This window comes from Diabrotica virgifera, chromosome 1 (assembly GCF_917563875.1).
Source record: "Diabrotica virgifera virgifera chromosome 1, PGI_DIABVI_V3a".
NCBI lineage: Eukaryota > Metazoa > Arthropoda > Insecta > Coleoptera > Chrysomelidae > Diabrotica > Diabrotica virgifera.
Genome location: NC_065443.1, coordinates 291717294 through 291742645, shown reverse-complemented (window position 1 = coordinate 291742645; position 25352 = coordinate 291717294). Strand labels below are relative to the sequence as shown.

General features: G+C 33.1%; 2 protein-coding genes across 4 annotated transcripts in view; one reads left to right on the top strand and one right to left on the bottom strand.

Annotated features, from left to right (window-relative positions):
• Positions 1-1401: 1401 nt before the first annotated feature.
• Positions 1402-13465, bottom strand: LOC126879145 (protein YIPF6). The gene is made up of 7 exons (XM_050642142.1): positions 13317-13465; positions 13145-13264; positions 9667-9745; positions 9567-9609; positions 3842-3970; positions 1602-1759; positions 1402-1531 (listed from the first exon to the last, which is right to left on the bottom strand). Exons 1-7 carry the CDS (start codon positions 13335-13337, stop codon positions 1413-1415), a joined length of 669 nt encoding a protein of 222 aa, XP_050498099.1. The 5' UTR covers positions 13338-13465; the 3' UTR covers positions 1402-1412.
• A 6139-nt stretch (positions 13466-19604) lies between these two features.
• The window catches only part of LOC126879143 (neuropeptides capa receptor-like), an 87559-nt gene continuing 81811 nt past the window's right edge, over positions 19605-25352 (top strand). For 2 of the 3 annotated variants that reach the window (XM_050642139.1, XM_050642137.1), the window contains exon 1: positions 19605-19758. The gene's annotated coding sequence lies outside the window, so the exon portion shown is untranslated. Of the gene's footprint in view, positions 19759-23440; positions 23654-25352 lie in introns of those variants that run through there. The other variant, XM_050642138.1, reaches the window with a different exon arrangement.

The window sequence follows — 25352 nt, the reverse complement described above, 5'->3', positions numbered from 1 at the left end:
GATTTCTCTTGAACCTGCCTCATTATAAATATGGCTTCGATGCATGATCTTCCCTACCTTGTTGTTCTGCTAATGTTAATAATATACTTTAGATGTCCAATTTTTATATAAGTTAGATATAGATTGAACACTCAACGACACTCAACGTTGCATGCCTTTCAATTGTTGTTATACAATTTTAACCAATTTTTGAAGTTATACTTCTTTACGGGCGTAATGACGGTGAAATTTTATATGGGAAAACCTAGCGACCGGGCGCATGCGCATTATAACTTTGTTCTGATTGGATGTTCAAATGACATGACAAAAATTATCCAATATGGCAGCTGTGGCACAGCTGTGGGACTGTGTTTGGTTATAATGTATGCTTGTTGCGTTTTAAAATTTGTAGGAAGAGAAACAACAAACAAAAAGTTAGTTAATGGTTATACTGCCTTTTTAAATAGTTTTCATATTATATTTTTGGACTTATTTACATAGAAGAGATGATTGTTGCATGCCAATGTGAAAGCTCATCAAACTGTGCCTAGTATGAGTGCCGCAGATCTCGCTTATTCAAAGCTAAAGAATCTTTCACTGGTAAGTGTTTTATAAATAGTTGATCAAATTTTGTTATGATATTTGAACATAGCCACTTTGCACGACGCAAGTGATTGCGAAATGTATTAGTCGTTATACGGGCTCCGATACCTACCTTGAACCTACCAAAATACATAAGTAGTATGTAATACTTTTTTTTACATAATTTGATTACCATCAAAATTTATATCAATATTCACCTAATATATTGTCTTCTTTCCCTATGTTTTGTTGTATTTTTTCAATTCTAAATCATTTCAATTCAAAATCAAAATAATTTGATTTACATAAGTTAAAAATGTCAAAAGGTTAATCTGTTTAGTTAGACGATCTTCGCACATAATGACAAACTGCCTCTGTGGTGCAGTTTTAATGCGGGTGAATCCCAATACAACGGTAAGTTGGTTCGAATCCCAATAGAAACTTTTATTTTTTTATTTTTTTTATACATTTTATGATTGTAAGTATATTTATTATATAATTTTATTTTCAGAAAATACGTATTTAGTTAAAAAATTTTCCGACAATTAATGTTCAGAAATCATTTGTGGCATTTTTAATGTGTTTGTGTGTGTTTTATTTTTTTATTATTTTAATTTTTGGCACTGTTTTAATAAAAATGTTTGAGAAGTATTAAGTATAAATTAATTTAATATTTAAATAAAATATAAATAAAAAGTATATTAATTTCGTTTATAATCATATAATCATATAATAGAAGTATAACTTCTTACGTGCGTACAAAGTACACACACATTCTTTTTTTTTTGTTAATACAAGAAGTAATTTGTTTTTTTAGAGAAGACAACAAAACACTGAGGATATTTTATAACTTATGTATTTGTTTTAGAAATCACTAACCATGATATAATAAAATAAAAAAGTCCTATTGGGTATACTGCTAATAGCTTCCTATTTGGCTTCTGGCTGTCCCCTAAGAAAATCATTGAAGCTAAAACAAGAAAAAATGTTATTTTGTTAAAAAATCTCAATTTGACAGCACATTTTACAATCTAACTTACCGTAAGTTGCCCAAATGAATCCTACCATAGACACAACAAATCTTATGAAAAAGACGAGAGGAATTTGTTGGAGTAATAAAAGAATTCTACAGACGATAAGGGCAATTGACGTGGGGAGCAGACAGTATCCTAGAACACATACACTTTGGAAGAAAGATCTGAAACAGAAGAGAAAAAAATTACATGTCTACAAAAATTTCTATATCTTTATTATTTTTATTGTATCTTTTGTTCAAATTCTTCTTTGAAACCCCCTAACAATACAAGAATTCTAATTTTCTATTTTATATTAGATGTGAAAATAAATCTATAGAACATCAATATGGTTTAAACCTTCAATATAACCTTACTTAACTTAATTTTACTTTCTATTATTAATATTAAACCAAAGTAATTGGGAACTGGGAGAAGATCAAGCAGCGTCTAAACCAGAAAGACAGACAAACGATAGCATTATCATTGTACATATAATAGAAAGAAGTATTGATCGGGGTAAAGCTCATTCTGGCATTCATAGATCTAAGAACAGGGTTCGACTCTATAGAAAGAACAATTATATGGCAATGCTTGCAGAAAATGAAAGTACCAATTACACTGATAAAAATAATTTAAAGTGTTTACGGAGTAGTAAAAGGACGTATACAGATAGCATGAGAAATATCTGAGGAATTGAATTAGGAAAGAGGTATCAAACAACGACAGTTTTAGCCCGCTACTATTCAGAATATTCGTGAAAGAATTGATTAGAAATGCTGGAGAAAGAACCAACCAAATACGGACAATAATAGGATACCAAAGATTACAATCAGTAAAAATAGATCCCTTATTGTATGCGGATGACATGATCCTTATAGCAGATTTCGTGACTAAAATGCAAAAACTTATAAATATATGGACAGAGGAAATAGAGAAACTAAAAATGGAAATTAACATTGAGAAAAGTAAAGTAATGGTCACCGGCGAGAAGGAAGAAAATGAAATAAATATAAAATGCAAAAATACTCAACTGGAAGTAGTTACCGAATATGATTGTCTTGGAAGTATAATTACCATTGATGGAAAAATAGACCTTGAAGTAACAAACCGAACAAAAAATCGAACAAACCGTACTACGCACTAGCGCCAATTCAGAGAAAATTGAATTGTCTCATGAAACAAAAATGAAAATATATAATACGATTGTGATATCGACGATATTATATACGACTGAAAATTGGACTATGCAGAAAAACATAATAGTAAAATGGACAAACGCAATGGAGATGAGACATCTACGAGCTATAGTCGGAAACACCAAATGGGATAGAATAAGAAATGAGACAATAAGAGGGATAACCAAACAAGAACCAATAATGAACACAATGATAAAGAGACAATCAAACTGGTATGCGCAGCAGATGAGAATAAAACCCAGTAGACTAACGACCAAATACACAAAACAAGAAATATCACAAAAAAGAAAAAAGTGCAGATTGAACCATGTAGACCATACATGTAAGAAATGAAATCAGACGTATAGAATAAGACGCTGGTACCTATGATTAATGTGATTCCTAATACATTTCCAGCACAAATAATAACTCTTTGATAAGTATTGGCGATTAAAATTTTTTTTTATATGCGTGTCCACGAAGATCATAACTCCCAAAATATTTATAATGAAAATATTTAGTTCATAATAGATGCCGACGAAAACAATTATTTCTGAGAACTTTTTACTAATTATAGTTTTCGTGGACCCACAAAGAGAAATGATGTTTTTTGCCGATACTCCTCAAAAAATAAATTTTTTCGCTAACACTTTATTAGGGATTATAATTTTCACAATCATATAATCGAAAATAATATTTTTCGCGGCGTTCATTGAAAGTTCTATTCTTAACGGCATTTTTCGGAGTTATACTTTTCGTAGGCGGTGGCGAAGAGTTCTAAGCAAATATGTAGAATTTAACCCATTCATGCCCATTGGAAACTACAATAGCCATGCCTATGAACGTCTCCCCCTCCCATTTCCTATGAATGTTGCAAATGCATACATACTATTCTTTTCCTTCAAAATAAAGTTACTTGTTATTAATTATTAATTAGTCATATCCATATATACATACACATACATTGTTCTATAAAAGCACCAACCTTGGTATGTTGTAGGCATGTGTCATACATACACCACAGCCCTATAAACTGATTGTTTAACAACAAAACATATTTATTAGTAAGGATATAAAAACTATGCTTACATGTTTCCTCCCAGTAACTTAGAATTTAGTGTTACAATCATGGATCCAATCCATACAATTACAAATACTTGTGCAAATTCAGGACCACCATCGTTTTTGCTTGTGTCATCACTGGAACCTTGGAGAAACCTACGAAATTAAAACGTGACACAAGATTGATCAAACCTAACAGCACAAAATCCTATATGTATATTATATTAACATAGACTGTGCATGCTGTAACCAGCGTGAAAACACCACATTTATTTTCTGTGTTTGTTGTGTCTATCTTACATTAAGTCAGTAAAGCAGCGCCTCTATTTGCCGGGGAAGAGAATGAGAGAGAGAGAGAGAGAGAGAGAGAGAGAGAGAGAGAGAGAGAGAGAGAGAGAGAGAGAGAGAGAGAGAGAGAGAGAGAGAGAGAGAGAGAGAGAGAGAGAGAGAGAGAGAGAGAGAGAGAGAGAGAGAGAGAGAGAGAGAGAGAGAGAGAGAGAGAGAGAGAGAGAGAGAGAGAGAGAGAGATGAGTTTTAATGTGTTTGAGAGGGATAGATCCAACAACTACAAGAGAACTTGTTGCCAGCACGCACAGCCAGTATGTTCAGTATATATAAGCCTATGCATAAAATATGCTGGAGAGAAAACTAATGACATTAAAAAACGATTAAATGATAGCAAATATTACTAGCTGTTACAATTTAAAATTGGTTAGAAATACATACAGTTACTAGTTAGACATAATATAGCTAAACATTAAAGAATTATATTTGGTTCCTGCCAAAGAGGTTTTTAGTGCCACTGGTCACTTTTACTTGCATGATTACACCTTTTTCAAAAGTGTAATCATGCAAAATAAACAACAATGTTGCACAATATACATAGCAATATTCAGATGACATAGTTCTTATGGAAAGAGAAAAGAAAAGATTAAAAGAACCAGTAACAACCCTGGCAAATGAAACACGGAAACGAGGTATAGAAATTAATGAAGGAAAAGCAAAACATCTACTCTATTCTAGAACAGAAGATAACAAGACGAGAGAAATCAAGATAGAAATCGAAGATAGACTACACTTTTGAAAGAGTCCATAAATTTAAATATTTGGGAGTAGTTGTGGAAGGCAAAAATAAGAGAAGTAAATAAGTAATGGTGCAAATACTAGCAGGCAACAAAACATACTGGAGATATCCTATGCCAATGAAGGATAAGAAATTATCCAGGAATACAAAACTGAAAATATACAGAGTTGCAATCAGACCAGTAGTTACATTCTCAGCCGAGACAATGTGCCTCACAGATAAAAATGAAGAATATTCGAAAGGAAAATCCTAAGAATTATGGGCCATATAAGAATGGAAAACGGAGAAATAAGGAGAGTGAACTATGAACTAAGAGACATAATGAAGGGAGAAGATATAGTTAGATTTATTAAGTGAAGATATCACAAGGAAAAATTCCTGTACTGGCTGTATACCATAAATCACAAAAAATAAAAAACCTTATTTTGTAAAAGGTATATGTATTTAAAATCCCTAAAAAGGGCTGTATCACAAAACGTTTTCGGAATCAATATTCCAGCATCAGTGTTATCACCTAAAATAAGTATAACTCTATAAGTAAAACATACGTGAGGTTAAATTTTGACAAAGGTGAAAAAAATTGAATAGTTATACTTACAGGATTACATGCTTTAAGCCACCAAAATGTACGGGTAAAAACCCTTAAATTGATTTTAAACAGTTGGGGTGTTATTATATTATTTGATTATGAAAGATGTTTAAAATATTTCCAAATTAACCCCTGGCATCACATGACATCAACCATATTGGTTGGAAAATTGAAGGTAGACCTAGACCTTACATGGCAGAGTTTAGGTGACAACTGATCGAAATGACCCCCGGAAGGATGTCATTACCAGACTGACACCTCAACTTGACAGAATCTAATATGTGTAGTTAATTCAGCCAAAAGAATATAAATTGTATGTTAATATTTAAATAATAACAGCAGTGAAAAATATTTGTTGGGATTAAAAATAATTTACCCTAAATAAGTATGATGGATAAAAGTTAAATTATAGAATCAAACAGAAGTGAATTAATACTTTCTTTAGGGTAGGCAATTATCATTACAGTAGATGGTAAATTATGTTATTGGATAAGCTGATGTTATGAGCCTAATATTTGGTGTAATTGTTTTAATAGAAGGATCCAACAAAATAGATAAAAAGATGATATATATTTAGTTTGGCTGAAGAAATATGTATTACTAGACGTTAATATAAATAAGAAAATATTAATGAGGAGACTGAGAAATCCAGAGACCTGACATCAAAGTATCTGGGGATGAGAAAATTTTATTGCAATGATGGGACCGGAAGGATATAAGGTAATTGGTGTGTAAGAAAGGAAAAAGAAGTGGTGATGAAAGAAAGGAAATAAGTTGATATTGGTGAATGGTCTGTTACAGAAAATTAGACTGTGAATGAGGTTTAATGAGTGTGATAAGTCATAGGTATCACTTATCGAAAATGTGGTTTAGAGTCAAAGTGTAAATGAAGATGGATATGTAAAGAGGAATAGATGAATAGTGGACATCTTGACTATGAGAAAAGCTGACGATGTAATGGAATGAAGTCTCGATTAAACGATACATGACGGTTAACGCAATTAGGGCTATTTTGTTTCTCGTTGACTATTTTTAGGTCCTCATACAGGTCCAATTTTAGGTAGTCTTTCTGAGGAATGTTGTGTAACAAGGAGACGTCTTCTGGGATGTTGAGAGTGTGATTTTGTTTTTTAAGATGTTGTGAGAAAGTGGAAGTGTTCTCTCTTTTGGTGTGTTCTAGGGAACGAGAAGCTAATAATCTACAAGTTCTACCTATGTATGTGGCATCACAATCAGAGCATTGTAATTTCATCGTAGTGGGGTCTATAAAGTACAATGCTCTGATTGTGATGCCACATACATAGGTAGAACTTGTAGATCATTAGCTTCTCGTTCCCTAGAACACACCAAAAGAGAGAACACTTCCACTTTCTCACAACATATTAAACAACAAAAACACACTCTCAACATCCCAGAAGACGTCTCCTTGTTACACAACATTCCTCAGAAAGACTACCTATAATTGAACCTGTATGAACCTTTAATCGAGACTTCATTCCATTATATCGTCAACTTTTCTCATAGTCAAGATATCCACTATTCATCTATTCCTCTTTACATATCCATCTTCATTTACACTTCGACTCTAAACCACATTTTCGATAAGTGATACCTATGACTTATCACACTCATTAAACCTCATTCACAGTCTAATTTTCTGTAACATACCATTCACCAATATCAACTTATTTCCCTTCTTTCATCACCACTTCTTTTTCCTTTCTTACGCACCAATTACCTTATATCCTTCCGGTCCCATCATTGCAATAAAATTTTCTCATCCCCAGATACTTTGATGTCGGTTCTCTGGATTTCTCAGTCTCCTCATTAATATTTTCTTATTTATATTGATGTCTAGTAATACATATGTCTTCAGCCAAACTAAATATATATCATCTTTTTATCTATTTTGTTGGATCCTTCTATTAAAACAATTACACTAAATATTAGGCTCATAACATCTAGACAAGGCGAAATAGGCGGGTTCGAAGGGAAAATATTCCCATGAGATTTTTTTGGAGAGAAGTCATGTGAGAAGTTTTGGTTCAAGAAGTCGCCCACGTGAAAAGTGGGCCAATTTTTTTTTAACAATTTTTTTTAATCAAATTGCAAGAATTAATATTTTTTGCCCGAACAATTTTTTCTTTAATTTTTTGGACCATTCTGGACAAAAAAGATCTCTTATAATTTTTCTCTAAAGTTGATCGTTTTCGACTTATAAGCAATATAAAATTGAAAAAAACGAAAAATGGCGATTTTCAAGGCTTAATAACTCGGTTAAAAGTTATTATTATGAAAGTCAATATATGACTAAATTAAAGTTTGAAGCCCCCCCTACAAGATCCTGAAGAAATTTTTGTCATTGTTTTATTACTAAGCTGTTATTTTTAAGTAATAATAATAAGTACCATGCACGTGTGCGGCCGCTGTAAATTCTGAGTGCGGAAGAGAAGCCATTCCAGCAGTCCAATTGTGCATCTTACTCGCACTCACATTTACAGCGGCGTCAATACGATCTAACAGCTCATTGTTATTAATTAAAAATAACAGGTTAGTAGTAAATTAATGATATAGATTTCTTCAGGATCATGTAGCGGCGACTTTAAACTTTGATTTAGTCACTTTCTGACTTTCATAATAATAATTTTTAACCGAGTTATTAAGTCTTAAAAATGGCCATTTTCGCGTTTTTCAAATTTTAAATTGCCTATAACTCGAAAAAGATCAACTTTAGAGAAAAATTATAAGAGAGCTTTTTTGTCCAAAATGGTCCAAAAACCCTAAAAAAATAGTCCGGGCCAAAAATATTGATTTTTACAATTTGATTAAAAAAAAAAATTTTTTTAATTGGCCCACTTTTCACGTGGGCGACTTCTTGAACCTTATTCTGGGATGTCTCACGAATGTGATTATGCAAAAATATCTCATGCGAATATTTTTCCCAACGAACCCGCCGTTTCCGCCTTCTCTAATCAGCTTATCCAATAACATAATTTACCATCTACTGTAATGATAATTGCCTACTCTAAAGAAAGTATTAATTCACTTCTGTTTGATTCTATAATTTCATTTTTATCCATCATACTTATTTAGGGTAAATTATTTTTAATCCCAACAAATATTTTTCACTGCTGTTATTATTTAAATATTAACATTCAATTTATATTCTTTTGGCTGAATTAACTACACATATTAGATTCTGTCAAGTTGAGGTGTCAGTCTGGTAATGACATCCTTCCGGGGGTCATTTCGATCAGTTGTCACCTAAACTCTGCCATGTAAGGTCTAGGTCTACCTTCAATTTTCCAACCAATATGGTTGATGTCATGTGATGCCAGGGGTTAATCTGGAAATATTTTAAACATCTTTCATAATCAAATAATATAATAACACCCCAACTGTTTAAAATCAATTTAAGGGTTTTTACCCGTACATTTTGGTGGCTTAAAGCATGTAATCCTGTAAGTATAACTATCTATTCAATTTTTTTCACCTTTGTCAAAATTTAACCTCACGTTTTACTTATAGAGTTATACTTATTTTAGGTGATAACACTGATGATGGAATATTGATTCCGAAATCGTTTTGTGATACAGCCCTTTTTAGGGATTTTAAATACATATACCTTTTACAAAATAAGGTTTTTTTTATTTTTTATCAAGTGAAGATACTGAGATGGCTAGGACACATAGAGAGAAGGAAAAACGACCTACTGATTAAGAAGGTCACCAGATGGAAGCCAGAAATTGAAAGACCAAGGGGAACACCCAGAAAGAAATGGGGGGCTAGGTCATGAGGGACATCAAAATCCTGAAAGTTAGAAACTAGAGGGAACTATGCACACGTCGAAATGAGTGGAGCAAATTGTAACGAAAGCCAAGTCATACAACAAAGTTTGACAACACACAAGAAGGATGCGTGGTGATTCACCACAATAGCAAATCAGAGAGCTCTAAGTAAGAGAGTCAAACATTCCATCCGGAATGAAACGCCTTGATGATGATTGCACAATATAACATTTTCATTTAATTTTTTCCCAATATTTATTTATTAGGACTTATATTACTCATACTACTTACATCGCCATGAGGGTGCACAACAGCAAAGGTCCCCATAAGTCCCCTAAAAATTAAAGTATATAGTACATTAGAAACATTGTTGATTTCTTTTAATACATACATTCTTTCAACAAAGTCTTCTTCTCTTTTGGGAACAATACATAAGCAAATTTTATTCCGACAGCTTTTAAGTCCCTTAACTGAAACAGAAATAAAATAATTCATATCTGGTCATTAATAATGTTGCTAGATATAAGCTCAGGTAAACAAGTGTGTGGTCAGGTACATATCTCACCAAACAGAGGACAAAATTCTAGTGCACTGACCTGCGTTTTTAAGCTTTTTTGCGAGGCCAAAGTTTTTTTGCTCAATCAGTTCAGATTTTTGAAATAAGGAGCATAGCTATTATTTCCAATAAGCTAATTTTATTAAGCATACACATTAAGCATAAGCATTTTATTAAGTTACAAAATAACTATACTCATTTGAAATGTAGTATACTGCATGTATGTACTCGTATGTAATTTTATAGACAATTTTACAAAGAGAAAAAAACCTGAATTTCTGCATACTTTAACATCAACACAAAAAACTATCTTTACATATTTTTAATTCTGAGTACATTTAGATAATTATTACACATAAATTTTTCACATATATTTTAGGTTAGAGTATGCAGAGGTTTAGTTTTTGTCTCTACTGTAACATTGTCTGTAAAATGACATAATATGAGATTTTCATACTAAGACCATATATATCGCTGCTTCTCAAGAACGTAGGCTCAAGTCAAAAAAGACGATTTTAGAGGAGAGGCATTTAAAAATTTTATTGATATGATTATGGGCATAACTCCGAATAAGTGTTACTTTAAAAGAATTACCTATAGAATTTTGTTAGAAATATATCTAAATATACACTGTGATAACTAGATAAAGGACCCCTCAGAAACCTTATGGGAAATGGCTATCTGTCAAATACTCTGAAACTTTGGGTTCTGGTAGTCCTTGATGTGTAAGACTCAATGAGCGCGTAGCTTCAAAAAATCATGGTTTTAAGATATAAGCCTCTGAATAAATTCATTTTCTCGAGAATGGGCGACTCTGGAGATAAATTACGAATCAGGTCGATTTTTATTTTTAAATTATAATTTTTTGGCATATATATCATACTAGTGATGTCATCCATCTAGGTATGATGACGCAATCAATGATTTTTTTAAATAAGAATAAGGGATGTGTGATAGCTCATTTGAAAGGTTATTCAATTCTCTATTCAATAATATAAACATTAACATAAATATTTATACAGGGTGCCCAAATTTTTTTTTGAATTGAATTAATTGAGACAAAAATAAGAATGTATATAATTTATTTAATTCGAAATACATTTTACTGTTGTTTGAAAACAGGAAAAAATGTTTATTTGATAAATAAATATTGTTTTTTGCTTAAATTCAATATTAAAGCTGCCACCTACCTGCCTCTTAGCAGTTCGAACATTTAATTTAAGAGAAAAACAATGTTTATTTTTCAAATTAACATTTTTTTCTGTTTTCCGACAGCTGTAAAATGTATTTAGAATTAAATAAATTATATACAATCTTCTTTTTGTCTCAATTTATTTAATTCAAAAATTTTTTGGACTCCCTGTATAAATAATTATGTTAATTTTTATATTAGTGAATAGAGAATTGTATAACCTTTGAAATGAGCTATCACACGACCCCTATTCTTATTTAAAAAATCATCGATTACGTCATCACACCCAGATGGATGACTTCACCAGTATGATATACAGGGTGTCCCGAAACTCTACCGACAAACGAAGACAGGAGATTCCTCAGGCAATTTTAAGACAATTTTAAGAAAATGTTTCCTAAGGGAGCTAGAGCTCTTTGAAAATGGCGTCTTGTAATTAGTCTTTCTTAAATACCTCCAAAGCGCTTCTAGTTAGAAAAACAAAAATTGGTATGCATATTTATCTTCCGGGGATAAATCAATTCCATCCATTGCGAATTCATAGTACCGGTCATAGGCGTCTGTTTTGGGTAGGGTGAAGGTTATTTTATCGCATAACTTTTTTGTCTTTAAATTTTAAGCATTTTTCACTTTGGATTGTTAAATTGTGAGGTATGCTAGTACTAAAAGGTATTCTTGATTTAAGTTGGTAGGACACACCGTTTTCTAGAAAAATCGATTTGAAAATTTTTCGTCTCTGGAATTTGAAAAAAAATCAAAAAAATTTTCAAAAAACCGTGTATTTTACCAACTTGAAGCAAGAGTAACTTTTACTACTAGAATATCTAATAATTTAATAATCTAGTATCAAATATGCTTAAAAATTAGAAACAAAAATGATATACGATAAAATAACCATTGACCTACCCAAAACCTAAGCATATGACTGATACTAGAAATTCGCAATTAATGAAATGGATTCATCTCTGGAATATAATTAAACGTACAAATTTTCGATTTTCTAAATAGTTTTTTTTTTAACTTTTTTTTGAAATACAAGAGTACCTTTTAGTACAAGAATACCTCACAATTTAATAATCCAGAGTCAAAAATGCTCAAAAGTTAAAGATAAACAAGTTATGTGATAAAGTAACCGTTGCCCTACCAAAAACGGATGCCTATGACCAGTACTAGAAATTTGCAATCGATGGAAATGATTTCTCTGGAAGATAAATACGCATACCAATTTTTGTTATTCTAAATAGAAGCGTTCTGGAGGTATTTAAGAAAAACTAATTACCAGACACCATCTGCAAATAGCTCTAGCTCCCTTAGGAAGCGTTTTCCGACTAGGTGAATTGGGTTAAATTGTCTTAAAATTATTATCTTTAGAATCTCCAGTCTTTGTTTTTCCAGCAGAGTTCAGAGTTATTTCAGAGCATTTGACAGAGAGCCATTTCCCATAAGGTCTCTGCAGGGTCCTTTGTGTACCTATATTAATTTAAAACAGAGTGTACTATGGATTAAAGAAACTTTTAACCTCAAACATAGTCACAAAAAGAACAAAAATATTGATGTACAGAACTATAATCAAGCCCATCCTCAGTTACAGGTAAGAAATGTGGACCATAACAAAAAGTGATGAAGAATGGTTAGGCAATTTTGAACATAAAATCCTCAGACATATCTATAAAGGCATGTAGGAAAACGGATTATGGCGTAGACACTATCATTTTGAGCTTTACCGCATTTATAGTGAGCCTTGCATTGGCAGATCTATCAAAATAAACAGGCTGCGGTGGCTACACCACTTAGAGAGAATGAATGATATGGAGCCATTGAAGCACCAAAGACTGGATGGAATGAGAAGAGGCAGGCCCAGAGCACACTTTAAGGACCAGGTGGAAGATGACTTATGAGTCTTACCACAATTGGAAAACCAAAGTGAAGGATAAGAAGGAATGGAAGCTGGTTTTGGAACAGGCAAAGACCCAAAATAGAAGAACCTGGAAAAATAAAGACAATTCTGGCGTGTAAATAAGTAAATAGTACCACTATCCAACATGTGCAATTTTGATATGGCATGAATAAAACTGATCTCTTTACAGGAGAATATTTGATTTACTTAATATGGTTACTTACTATTGTATCGCGAATAGGCTCATTTAAAGTATTGAAATCCGGCTCTCCTATCTGAGTGGTGTTTTTTGGTTTTGGAATGTTCATTTCCCCATCCACGTATTCTTCCCCTTCGTCAAACATCTAAAACAAACCCCTAGATATAAAAATATTAACATCATATCGTGATATATACCTCTAGCTTTGCCGTATCCATTTTTGTGCTAGTTATTCTAATGTAATCATTAATAATTTCTAAATTGATGAAGATTTGCCATTTCAGTTTGTTTATCTATAATCTATGTGTCACTGTCATTAGTGTCATTCAACCAAAGTAAAAACGTAATATGTGGCTTTAAATTTATTAGTCCTATGACTACTCATTATGTGACCAGCCTTACAGATGAAATCTATTTCAATAATAAATAATATTCTGATCTACACAGGGTGTCCAGAAAGTCTCCTGACAAACTCTCCTGAAACAATTAAGTATCGTGCAGTGATTGAATTTTTATTTTGCGAAGGTTTAAAAGCTAATAAAATTTATGAACGAATGTTGAAAATACAGTATAAAATATGGGTTGCTGAATTTAAACGTGGTCGTACAAGTCTTGAAAACGATCCACGTCAAGAACGTCCACGTCCAACAATCACATCAACACCGCAATCGTAGAAAAATACAGGATGTGGTATTGGATAATCATCTCTTCTTCTTCTTATCCTTATATTAGGCCTTTTGACCTGTTCTTAACCGATTTTGAGCTTGTAAGTACCTATTCGTAGCTGTGATGTTGACTTCCAGCTATATCGCCACCTTGTAAAGGGCCTTCCTATTGGTCTCTTGCGTGTTGGCTTTGTATCTCTGGCTATACGGGCTATTCTCTCGTTGTCCATTCTCGTCGCATTCTGATTCCACTCTCGTCTACTTTGTTTTCCCCACCGAACTATGTCTTGTATATTACAGAGATCTCTTATTCTCTCGTTCGGTATTCTGTCTCTCAGAGTTTTCCCAGTTATTGACCTCAACGTTCTCATTTCTGACGTTCTCAGTATTCTCTTGCTTTCTGCTTTGTCACATTGTTTCTGTTGCTTACGTTATGATCGGTCTTACACATGATTTTGATATGCGTACTTTCCCTTCCAGCCTCAGATCTTTATTTCTCCAGATGACGTCTCAGACATCCTGACACACTGACACGTAACCCTAACAACACAAAACATTCCAGGAATGTACTATCAAAGTTCTATTAATGTTTGAATGTACTGGACATTCAAGGAACATTCGGTGAATATCTGATTAAGTTATTCGTGGAATGTTACCACAAGACATTCTATGAACATACTACCAATGTCCTATATTTTAAGAGAGGCCATTTAATATTCAATTTGCATTCATTTTCAAATTTGCTGCGCGTGTATATGTATTTAGGCAATCCAAACCACGTGACTTCTGGTTGGCATGGCATACAGGTTACAGAGGTTATGTTTGTAATATCATTTCATTTCATCATTTCACTGTTTATCGTCATATTTTGGATTCATTTGGATTTCGTTTGCTGTATTTTGTGAACTTTATAAACTTTACCACACTGCAAAGTGATTATTTAAGGAAATTATTATTGGAGACACCAGATGTTTGGAGAAAGGTAGGGCAAACAATTTTGGAGTAAAGTTGGAAGTCACAAGCAACAACTTCGTAAGTACCTACAAGAATATTGAGGAAATCCAGCTCCTGGATACTACTGGGCAAACTAGAAGATTGAAGAGGACAAAGCCTTTTGAACTAGTTTGAGTGATAGTGAAAAGCAGAGCATAATGCTTGTGTGCATGTGTATGTTAGAATAGTGCGGTTAGAAAAGCAGATTAGTTAACCCCTCTGTGGCGCAGTGGTAAGAGCGCCTACCTTTGAAACGAAAGGTCGGGAGTTCGAATCCTACCAGGGGCAGAAATTTTTCATTTATTATAAATTAATAAATGAAAAATATCTGTCCTTGTGGGATCGGTACTCACCGGAGGGACCGCAGACATTCGGAAACAATTGTGTCTCTTTGCAAAGACAATGACGTCGACTTTGCAAAGTAACAAGACACTTACTCAACACACACACTACACATTACTCCCCTGACTTAGTAATAAGTTATACAATTACGTGGCTAAAGGTTCTAGTTCTAAACTAAAGCCAGAATCAGAGAAAAAAAAAAGCAGAGCATAGTGCTTGTGTGCCTGTTAGATTAGATAAGAGACGCTATGGGTAAGCTCTTCATTTTAAGGAACAGTAGTAATTTAGGTTAAATTAAAATTGCTCATTGGTCAGAGTTATGACCAGATTGTAATTCTAATGAACAATTCAATACAATGAATCGTCATCGTAGTGATTGATGATTATGGAAAAAAATATATGACAAGATTTTGTGCAATAAAAATGTTTATATTTATCAAGGATGTATTATTTGGTATGGCTACATATACAGTCGGATAAATGAAAGAATACCCATGAATGAACATATAAAACACGCTGTATTTTCCTGTCACCGTGTCACAAAGAAAATTGTCCAGTGCAAGTAACAATAATCATTACATGTACTTGTGCTGACCAGTTTTTTGTGTGACACGGTGACAGGAAAATACAGCGTGTTTTATATGTTCGTTCATGGGTATTCTTTCATTTTTCCTACTGTACTTCTGGTATATCGTCGGTGATGTGACAATACCTCCTATCTGCTTTTTCATGAATTTTGTAGGAGATGAAAAACTTGTTTGGGCCACCTCGTGTTTTCATATATTTTTTGATTTGTTTTGTAGTAAATTCAACTATCTATTTACTACAAAACAAGTCAAAACTTACGTATGAAAACAGGAGGTGACCGTAAAAAATGTTTTTCGTCTCCTGCAAAATTCATGAAAAAACATATAGGAGGTATTGTCACATCACTGACGATATATTTCAGAAAATGTCTAAAAAATATACTTTGAATGTCCTAAGAACATTCATGGAATGTTTCAATAATACATTCAGTCTAAACAATATACTGTGAATGTTCAAAGAACATTCGTAGACATTCATGGAATGTTCCAACAAGACATTCAAGGAATGTTTAAAATGCTGACACAGCACTTTCCTGGGACTTTCCTGGGACATTCGTGTGCTTTTGGGGACATTCCAGGAATGTTTTCAATGTCCTGTGTGTACCTTCTAGGAACATTCCTGGAATGTTTTGTGTTATTAGGGAATTAGCTTTATATGCTTGCTTTCGGACGCTCTCTTTAACATCTACAAAACTACATATTTCGACTCCCAGATATTAGAATCTCGAGATCTGTTCAACTAGTTCGTTGTTAATTACTATTTTGCATATTATGGGTGCCCTTGAAATTACCAGGGATTTGGTTTTAGCTGTTGATATTTTCATGCTGTAGTTCTTTTTCAACGACAAAGAAGATATTACAGAATTAAAGTGGAAGCCGGTACCCAGGCAACCAAACGACGTTTTTATAACGTAGATAACACGTCATAAAAATGACCAATTGACGTGTTTCTATACCGTAGTACCGACGTTGAAAATCACGTGTATTTGTCTCATCGATTTGACGTCATAATTGTGACGATTTTAAAACGTCAAAAAGTTGACGACTTTTATACGTCGGTAAAATCACGTCTTTAATACTTTCAAAAAGTGACCTCTTTCAGATGTTTCAAAATAGGTAGTATAAAAAATAGGTAACATGAAACCTATAGGTCTACGTCCCATGTGTCGAAGATATACTACCATTATTTGTTTAAGATCGCTTGTGCATTAGAAGCAATCTAACATTGATTCTGCATGATTGTACCAGCCCTCGCATTATAGAATTTTCACTATTTATATAAGGTTTGTTCCAACATGAACTTTTGGACGGTCCAGAAACCGTCACGAAACTACTTGTACCGTTTGTTGTGCGCATGTTCGTAATTGTATCGCCCAGTTATCGTCCCATGACGGTAATCATATATTTGTCATTTTTATTGGTGACAGCTTGTGTGCTTTTAGTCGATCAAAGGCTCAAAAACTTTAAAGAATTAAGTCCTAGTGCGCAAGTCAGTCCAACCAGCACATTATGCATTTGCCCGATTACTGAAATGATCATCACGAAACCGTCACCGAAAGATCACAATTCTTGTTGGAACAGTGGGAAGGACGATCCGATGACGATCATATTTTTGTTGGAACGGATTTTGTTTACTGCGCAGGAGCATTACCGTTTCGTGACGGTTCTCGGTCGTGTTGGAACAAACCTATAAGTATATCTACTTACTGTGTCAAAACTGAAACAACATAGGTATAAACTAATAAATAATTTATTAACAAATTATCCAGCATACAGGGCCGGTTGTTCGAACGCTAATCAACAATGATCACTATCAAATATTTAATTACTGTCAAAACTATCAATGTCAACTTTGGTTGGGTTGCTAAAAACATAATTGCTTACAATTCTGAGACTATAATCAATTAATATAACAATAATTATTAACATAATTGATAATAAATCTCATAATTTTAATTAATTATGTTTTCAGCAACCCAAACAAAGTTGACGTTGACAGTTTGGTGACAGTAATTAAATATTTGATAATGATAATTGTTGATTAGCGTTCGAACAACCGGCCCGTAATATCTTAATTTAACAGTGTCCATTAAATCAAAAAGAATCATGAACAACTCATTTTGGAATACCTGTATACAGTAATACATAAGCGTCATTTTTCTTTGCCATCTCATAGCTAAATCTTGTAGACTGCTGAAGCAATCTTAGAAGGCTAAACATTAATTTAAAACTCGATAACACATAATTAGTTCATTAACAGAAAATAAACATAACCTCAAACAGTTGTTAAGAAGAATACTGCATCAAAATAACTCACTGAGCAAAAACGAATACAAATCTCTTAATTAATACGTTTTTTCAACTAAATATCTAAATGCAAAGTCTTATTTTATCACACAAGACACAAACCACGTAAACAATAAATGAGAAATTTCTTATGAACATTATTTAATGAAATTGTTTGGAGTAATACAAAAAAGCTCCTCCCAATTTTGTGACGTCAGCCTTAAACTGTCTGAAATGAAAACGTTTTTTTAACGTATTTTAACGTCAATAATCTTACGTATTTAAAATCACCTACAAAAGACGTCTATATAACGTAATTTTCAAACACGTGTATATATTCAACCGAAACTGACGTTTCCTCGACGTAATATGACGTCACTTGGTTGCCTGGGTAGGAAGGCGAAAAAAAGGAAAGCCCAGGACGAGATGGTTGGATGACGTGGAAGATGACCTGAAAACCATGAATATAAGACAATGGAGGAGAAGGGTACAAGAGGGATCTGAATGGAATGACATAGCCAGACAGGCAAAGACCCATCCAGGGTTATGATTCCAAAAGAAAAAGAAGTTCTTCTTCATGGAAAATCATCGAGTGACTAAAGAGATTTAGTAGAAGCCCTAGGCATCTGATTGGGCAGTGTAAGCAATATTTTGACTGAAGTATTGGGTTTCAGAAAGCTGTGTTTCCAACGGAACAAAAACACATTCGAATGCGACTTTCTCAGCAACATTTAGAGTACTTTCGAAAGGATAAAGTAGATTATGTGCATCGATTCATCATTAATGTATGAGACTTAAGTGTATCACCATCATCCTGAATCCAAACAAGAGGCTAAAGAGTGGTGTGAACCTAGTTCTTCGGCTCTAAAATGAGTTCGAGTCCAGAAATCGGCCAAGTTAACATAAGTTTTTTTCAATGCGAGGAAATTTTGTTTTTGGATTACTTGCAAACATCAAATGAATTTTTGATGTTATTATAACCTTTTATACCAGCCGAAGAAAAAAGTTGAAAAAAACTCGGTTTACAGAAGAAAAATCCTTTTTCACCATGACAATGCCCCGTGTCCGTGTCATATAATTATTTTACCGCAATGGCTAAAATCCATGCATTAAAGTTCGAACTGTTGGGGCATCACCGTAATCATCAGATTTGGCCCCTAACGACTTCCATCTGTTTCAATACCTAAAAAATTCACGCGGGGAAAGCGTTTTCCATCAAATGACGAGGTCATAGTTATGACCTGTCGAAGCTGTCGAACAGCATTCTCACTTCATGGGTGGAATTTATAAATTGGAATGTCGTTGAAAGAAGTGTATTGAAGCCCAGCAAGACTATACTGATTTATAAAAGTGTAATTCAACCCATAAAATTGTCATTTTCATATCGAACCCAAAACTATTGTTGAACAGCCTGATATTTTCTAATACCTACTCCTTTTTTTAATATGGAGTGTAAAAATATGTACCTATATATAAAAAGTTTTTAGTTTTTACATAACAATATTGACGTTACCTTTTATCTATCGTTAATACTATAAACTAACAGTCTGTTTTTAACGTAATAATCATGGATTATTATGATTTTTACGTTAATCCTATAATGCAATGGAAATGTACATTAACAGATCTGAAAATCAGTTCTTTGTTATTACGAGTCTTACCAAATTGAATGAATACATCAAAAACACACGTGACTGATTCATTTATTGTTGTGATTGATCATGAGTGAGGTACAGTGAAAAGAACAAAACTTGTAAGAACAAGAGGTAACTGCTCGTTTAAGCTTTGCAAATATCTTTTTGTATCCTTATATTCTATTTTTGACTTTATAATTCAAATTCAAATATAGTGGAACCTCGATAACTCGGATTAATCGGGACCGCGGCCGATCTGGGTTATCAAAAATCCGGGTTAGCCGGAGAATATGGTAAAAATTAATAAAACACGGTATACTTACAGATAAACTCCGTTATAATTGAAATAACATGAAATATAGACAGAGTGGGCCAAACAAAAGAGTATTCGATGTTTGGCAGTATTTATTAGATTTTAAGGAAATAAAAAAACAGGTCAATGTTTAATCTAAGGAGGACACATTTTTACGGTACATACATCTGTCATTTGTCAACCCCTTCCCTTCCATTTCCCACACCCCTTATTTTTAAATAGGGAATAGGGGTCATGTGCTAGCTCATTTGAAAGGTTATTCAATTCTCTATTCAGTAAGACCAACAGTAACATAATTATATATATATATATAGGGTTTCCAAGAAAAAAATATTTTAATTAAAATAATTGACACAAAAAGAAGAATGTATGTAATTTATTTAATTCAAAATACATTCTACTGCTGTCACAAAACAGAAAAAATATTTTTTGATAAATAGACATTGCTTTTCGCTTAATTGCAATGTTCAAGCTGCCACCTATCTGCCTCTTCTCTTGGTAGGTTGAATATTGAATTTAAGCAACAATCAATGTTTATTTATTAAATAAACATTTTTTTCTGTTAAATAAATTACACACATTCTTCTTTTTTTGTCAATTGATTTAATTCAAAATAATTTTTCTTGTGCACCCTGTGTAAATGATTATCTCAATGTTAATATTACTGAATAGAGAATTGAATAACCTTTCAAATGAGCTGGCACACGACCCCTATTCCCTATTTAAAAATAAGGGGTGGGGGAAATGGAAGGGAGGGGGTTGACAAATTAGAGATATATGTACCACAAAAATGTTTCCTACTTAGATCAAAAGTTAACCTGTTTTTTATTTCCTTAAAATCTGATAAATACTGCCAAATATCGAGGTGGACTCTTTTCTTTGGCCCACTTTGTATATGCACAGCACAGTACCTACACATCTGAATTACTAAAAACACGCAAACACAAACCTAAGCAAACGGAAACGAACAATACAAGACTGTACTACACACAATACAGTCAAAATCGGAACGATGTTATGTTATTTAAGAACAGTGAAAACTAATAAGACCATTGTTTAAAAAAGAATTTTTTAAATAGTCTTTTAGTCTTTTTTAAACAATGCTAAGACAGTTTGAAATAAATAAAGGAATACTACAACTACAACAGGTACCTATTGTTTCCGATAAACCGAGTCAATGAACGTCGCTCTGCTCTGCCGCGCCGGCGCCGTGTGCCATGAGTCATTTTTATTGTCGTATAGTTAAAATTACACAAATACACATTAAGTGCGTTCGCGGGTGCCTGTCGGCGACTAGTCGGCGACAAATTAGCAGCAAAACGCATGCGCACTTTAAAATTATATAAATAATATCGTTAATAGATAAATATACAAGGTATATTTACCTATTATAATTTAATAATTAGTTATTAATATTAATTAAAAGTAAATATACCTTGTTTATTTATCTATTAACGATATTATTTATATTAAATGAGGTTAGAAATTGTCGGCGACAATTTGTCAACTGTACCCGCGAACGCACCTATTATCTCTCAAATATTATATTACATACATTTTTATTGTTGACATGTTTGTCTGATGAAAATCGGTGCGGGTTAGCCGGACTTCCGGGTTATCGGGGGAAGACTTATCGGGGTTCCACTGTACAATATAATTTTGAAAAATACTTATACTACTGAATGTTGTTGTGATGTTGTATTTGAAGTTTTACAACAACAACCGATGCATTGAAATCTATCCTGTCCAAAATCAGACAACATTCAGGAGATATAAAATACATTGTGAATAAAACAAATTTTAATGTGGGAGAAACCGCAAGATCACCAAGTGTCGGGATAAATGAGCATGAAGCATATATCAAAAAGACTTCGACAAATCTCTGATAAGTTGGGACAATGAGCACAGAGTACAATGGAAAGATGCATCAATAGTAATAAAAAAACAGACGACAAAAAGAGAAAAATTAAAGAGGCAACTCTCATCTTACAATAAAGAAAAATGTGTAGCAACCCTATCAGCAGAATAATATAGGCTTTGGTTGCCAATAATAAAAAACAGTCAGCAACAAGAATATATTATAGTCGGTTCGCTAATCTCAGACAAAACTGGCTAGTGATTTTAGTAATTAATTTTGCCAATTTGGTAATGAGATTACCAAGAGATGCTTATCTCAGATGCTGAGACTAAGAAAGATGAGGGAATTTTACAATTTATAATTCACGTCCCATCTGCTCAGCGCGGTAAAGTTCCAACGAGAAAATGGATATTCATTTTTGATATAACGTAACAATTGGTAATGACTCAATTGAACGCGTAAATTATCTTGTATATCTATGTACTCATATTAATGAAAGCTGGAACCCTAGTAGGTACTGAAATAAAAAGTAGAATTGCCAAAGCAAGAACAAGTTTTATGAAATTTAAGAAAATCCTGTGCAGTCATGATCTCAATTTGGAACTTCGCATAAGAATGATTCGATGATATATATTCCCAGTACTACTTTACGGGGTTGAATCATGAAAATCATGAAAAACGTTTTCATTTCTGACAGCCAAGTCTGACGTCACAAAATTTCGTTTATAACGTTGTTCATAAGAAATTTCTCATTTATTGTTTACGTGTTTTGTGTCTTGTGTGATAAAATAAGAATTTTCATTGAGATATTTAGTTGAAGAAACGTGTTAATTGAGAGATTTTTATTCGTTTTTGCTCAGTGAGTTAGTTTAATGCAGTAATTCTTCTTGTCAACTATTTGAGGTTATGTTTATTTGTTTTTGATGTATATTTTCTGTTAATGAACTAATTATGTGTTATCGAGTTTAATTAAATTAATTTTTAGCCTATATTTTCATGTTACCTATTTTTCATACTATTTTGAAACATCTGAAAGAGTCACTTTTTAAAGTATTTAAGACTTGATTTTACCGACGGCGACGTGTAAAGGTCGTCATCTTTTTGACGTTTGAAAATCGTCACAATCTCGACGTGAAAAAGACGTAGGTACAATGACGTTTTAAAATTGTCACAATTATGACGTTAAATCGATGAGACAAATAAACGTGATTTGCAACGTCAGTACTACGTCATACAAACACGTTAATTGGTCACTTTTATGACGTGTTATCTACGTTATAAAAACGTCGTTTGGTTGCCTGGGAAGTTGTGAAGCAGTGAACACGGTTAAAAGGCGTAAATGGGAATACTGTGGTCATATAATGCGTCACCCAGAAAAATATGACATACTGCACCTTGTCATGCAAGGTAAAATATTGGGAAAAAATATGTGGGCCGCCGTACAACTTCTTGGCATAAAAACCCACGCCAATGGTTTGGTAAAACTAGCACTGAACTATTTCGTGCGGCTGTAAATTAGACAATGATTGTCAATATGCTGGGCAACATATGAGAGCCAACGATCGACAAGCGGTCTCGGCACCTTAAGAAGAAGAAGAATGCTTTCACTGTTTACCAAATTTTGTTATCATGCTGCAGTTTCGTTTAAACAAACTGATAAAAACAATTTTCATCTATTTTATACGATTATAAGGGCAATAAAAAACCAGATTTTACCGTTGATATATCTTGCTGTGTACATACCGTTCATAAATATTAATTTAGAGATATCACGTCTGAATTAAACTGCTGTTTGATTAGAAATTAAAAATATGAGGTCTTTTAGTGACAATCAACCTTTCCGTGGTTTAAACAAAGTAAGTTTTTGGTGATAAAATATATATGTAACTATTGTTGTAAATAGATGTAAGCCTTTTTTATTGATTGGTCATTTTTATTTTTTGTTTAATGTCAAACTCCTGCGATCGTATCAGTAATTTGTAATTTTTCGTTGAGCATTTGAAGGGACCGGTCGTAAAACTTGTTAAGTGACAAAATAGAAAAATTGATATATCACACTTTGAATCTAAAAACTAACAAAATAAATTTTCTTGAAATCAGCCGTCATATAAAATATTTTAGAAATATAATGCTCACATATTAAAATAAAAAGACATTGTTTTTTATCAAATTAATTTTTTTTTTCAAATTTTAACAAGAAGAAATTTGGAATAAATGCTACTTAACAAGTTTTTTATGCGTCTTAATTAAGGAAATAAACATCTGTTAAGAAACTATAAAGACACTTAACAGGTTATTAATCACTGGGTCAAGTTAGCATAAAATTGTTTAGTTGATTATTTCATTCATAGGAGATTCTGACCAATAGAAAGCTACAGACATGCAAATTAAGGTGATAATTTTTGATAATCTCCCGTCGTTAAGCATATTACGTCAGATGCCCTTCGTTGCTACGAAAAAATACATTCAGTGACATTAATGACAAATGTTTTAAAAATTATAAAAGTGATGACTTTCAACCGTCAAATACATATTTATAACAACTGTGTGTTTAATTTCACTAATTGGTACTTACATATATAAATTACAATAAAATTTTGGTTTTGAACAGTTTTATTCATGAAATAATCGCAACAAATTGCACTCGAACTCTAAAATTAATATAGAATTTTTGCCCTCGTGACACTTTGACATAATTTCACTCGCAAATTAAAACTGCCAAAGTGACACTCGGGAAAAATTCAATAATTTTAGAGCTCTTGTGCAATTATAGTCTAAGAGCTGGGAGCGGATTTTGTGCGTGATAAGTAATATGGAAAAACTATACGGGGATATGTTGAATTAGTTGTGTACATGACTTTCACCAACGGCCGGAAACCAGAGTTGGGGCCGAGGGTAGTTATAAGGGGTCAAAGTCGCTGATTTTATTATTTTTTTTATGACGCTCATGATCGAGATAGTGCACCAAAATTTGGGAATAAGTAGATCATGACGTACCTAAGTAAAATCTCAACGGGCTCAACGCTGCGTGGCCGACAAAGGGGTGGGGGTAGGGGTGAATATAAAAAATATAACGGGTTTTTTGCGAAGTTCGTGACTGAGATAGTGCACCAAAATTTGGGTATAAGTAGACCATCACATAAATAATTAAAATCCCCAGAGCCGGCAACCAGAGTGAAGAAGGAAGGTAGTTATAAGGGGTCAAAGTTCCGTTTTTTATTATTTTTTTTTGTTGACGCGTGTTTTTTGATCGAGATAGCGCACCAAAATTTGAGAATAAGTAGGTCATGACGTAAATAAGTAAAATCTCCAGGAGTGGAACGCTGCGTGGTCGACAAAGGGGTGGGGCAGGGGTGAATAAAAAAAAATGTAAGGGGTTTTTTGCGACGTTCGTGATTGAGATAATGCATCAAAATTTGGAAATAAGTAGACCATGGCATAACTAAGTAATATCCCCAGAGGCGGAAACCAGAGTGGCGGACGAGGGTAGTTATAAGGGGTAAAAGTCGCGGTTTTTATTATTTTTTTTTGTGGCGCTCATGATGGAGATAGTGC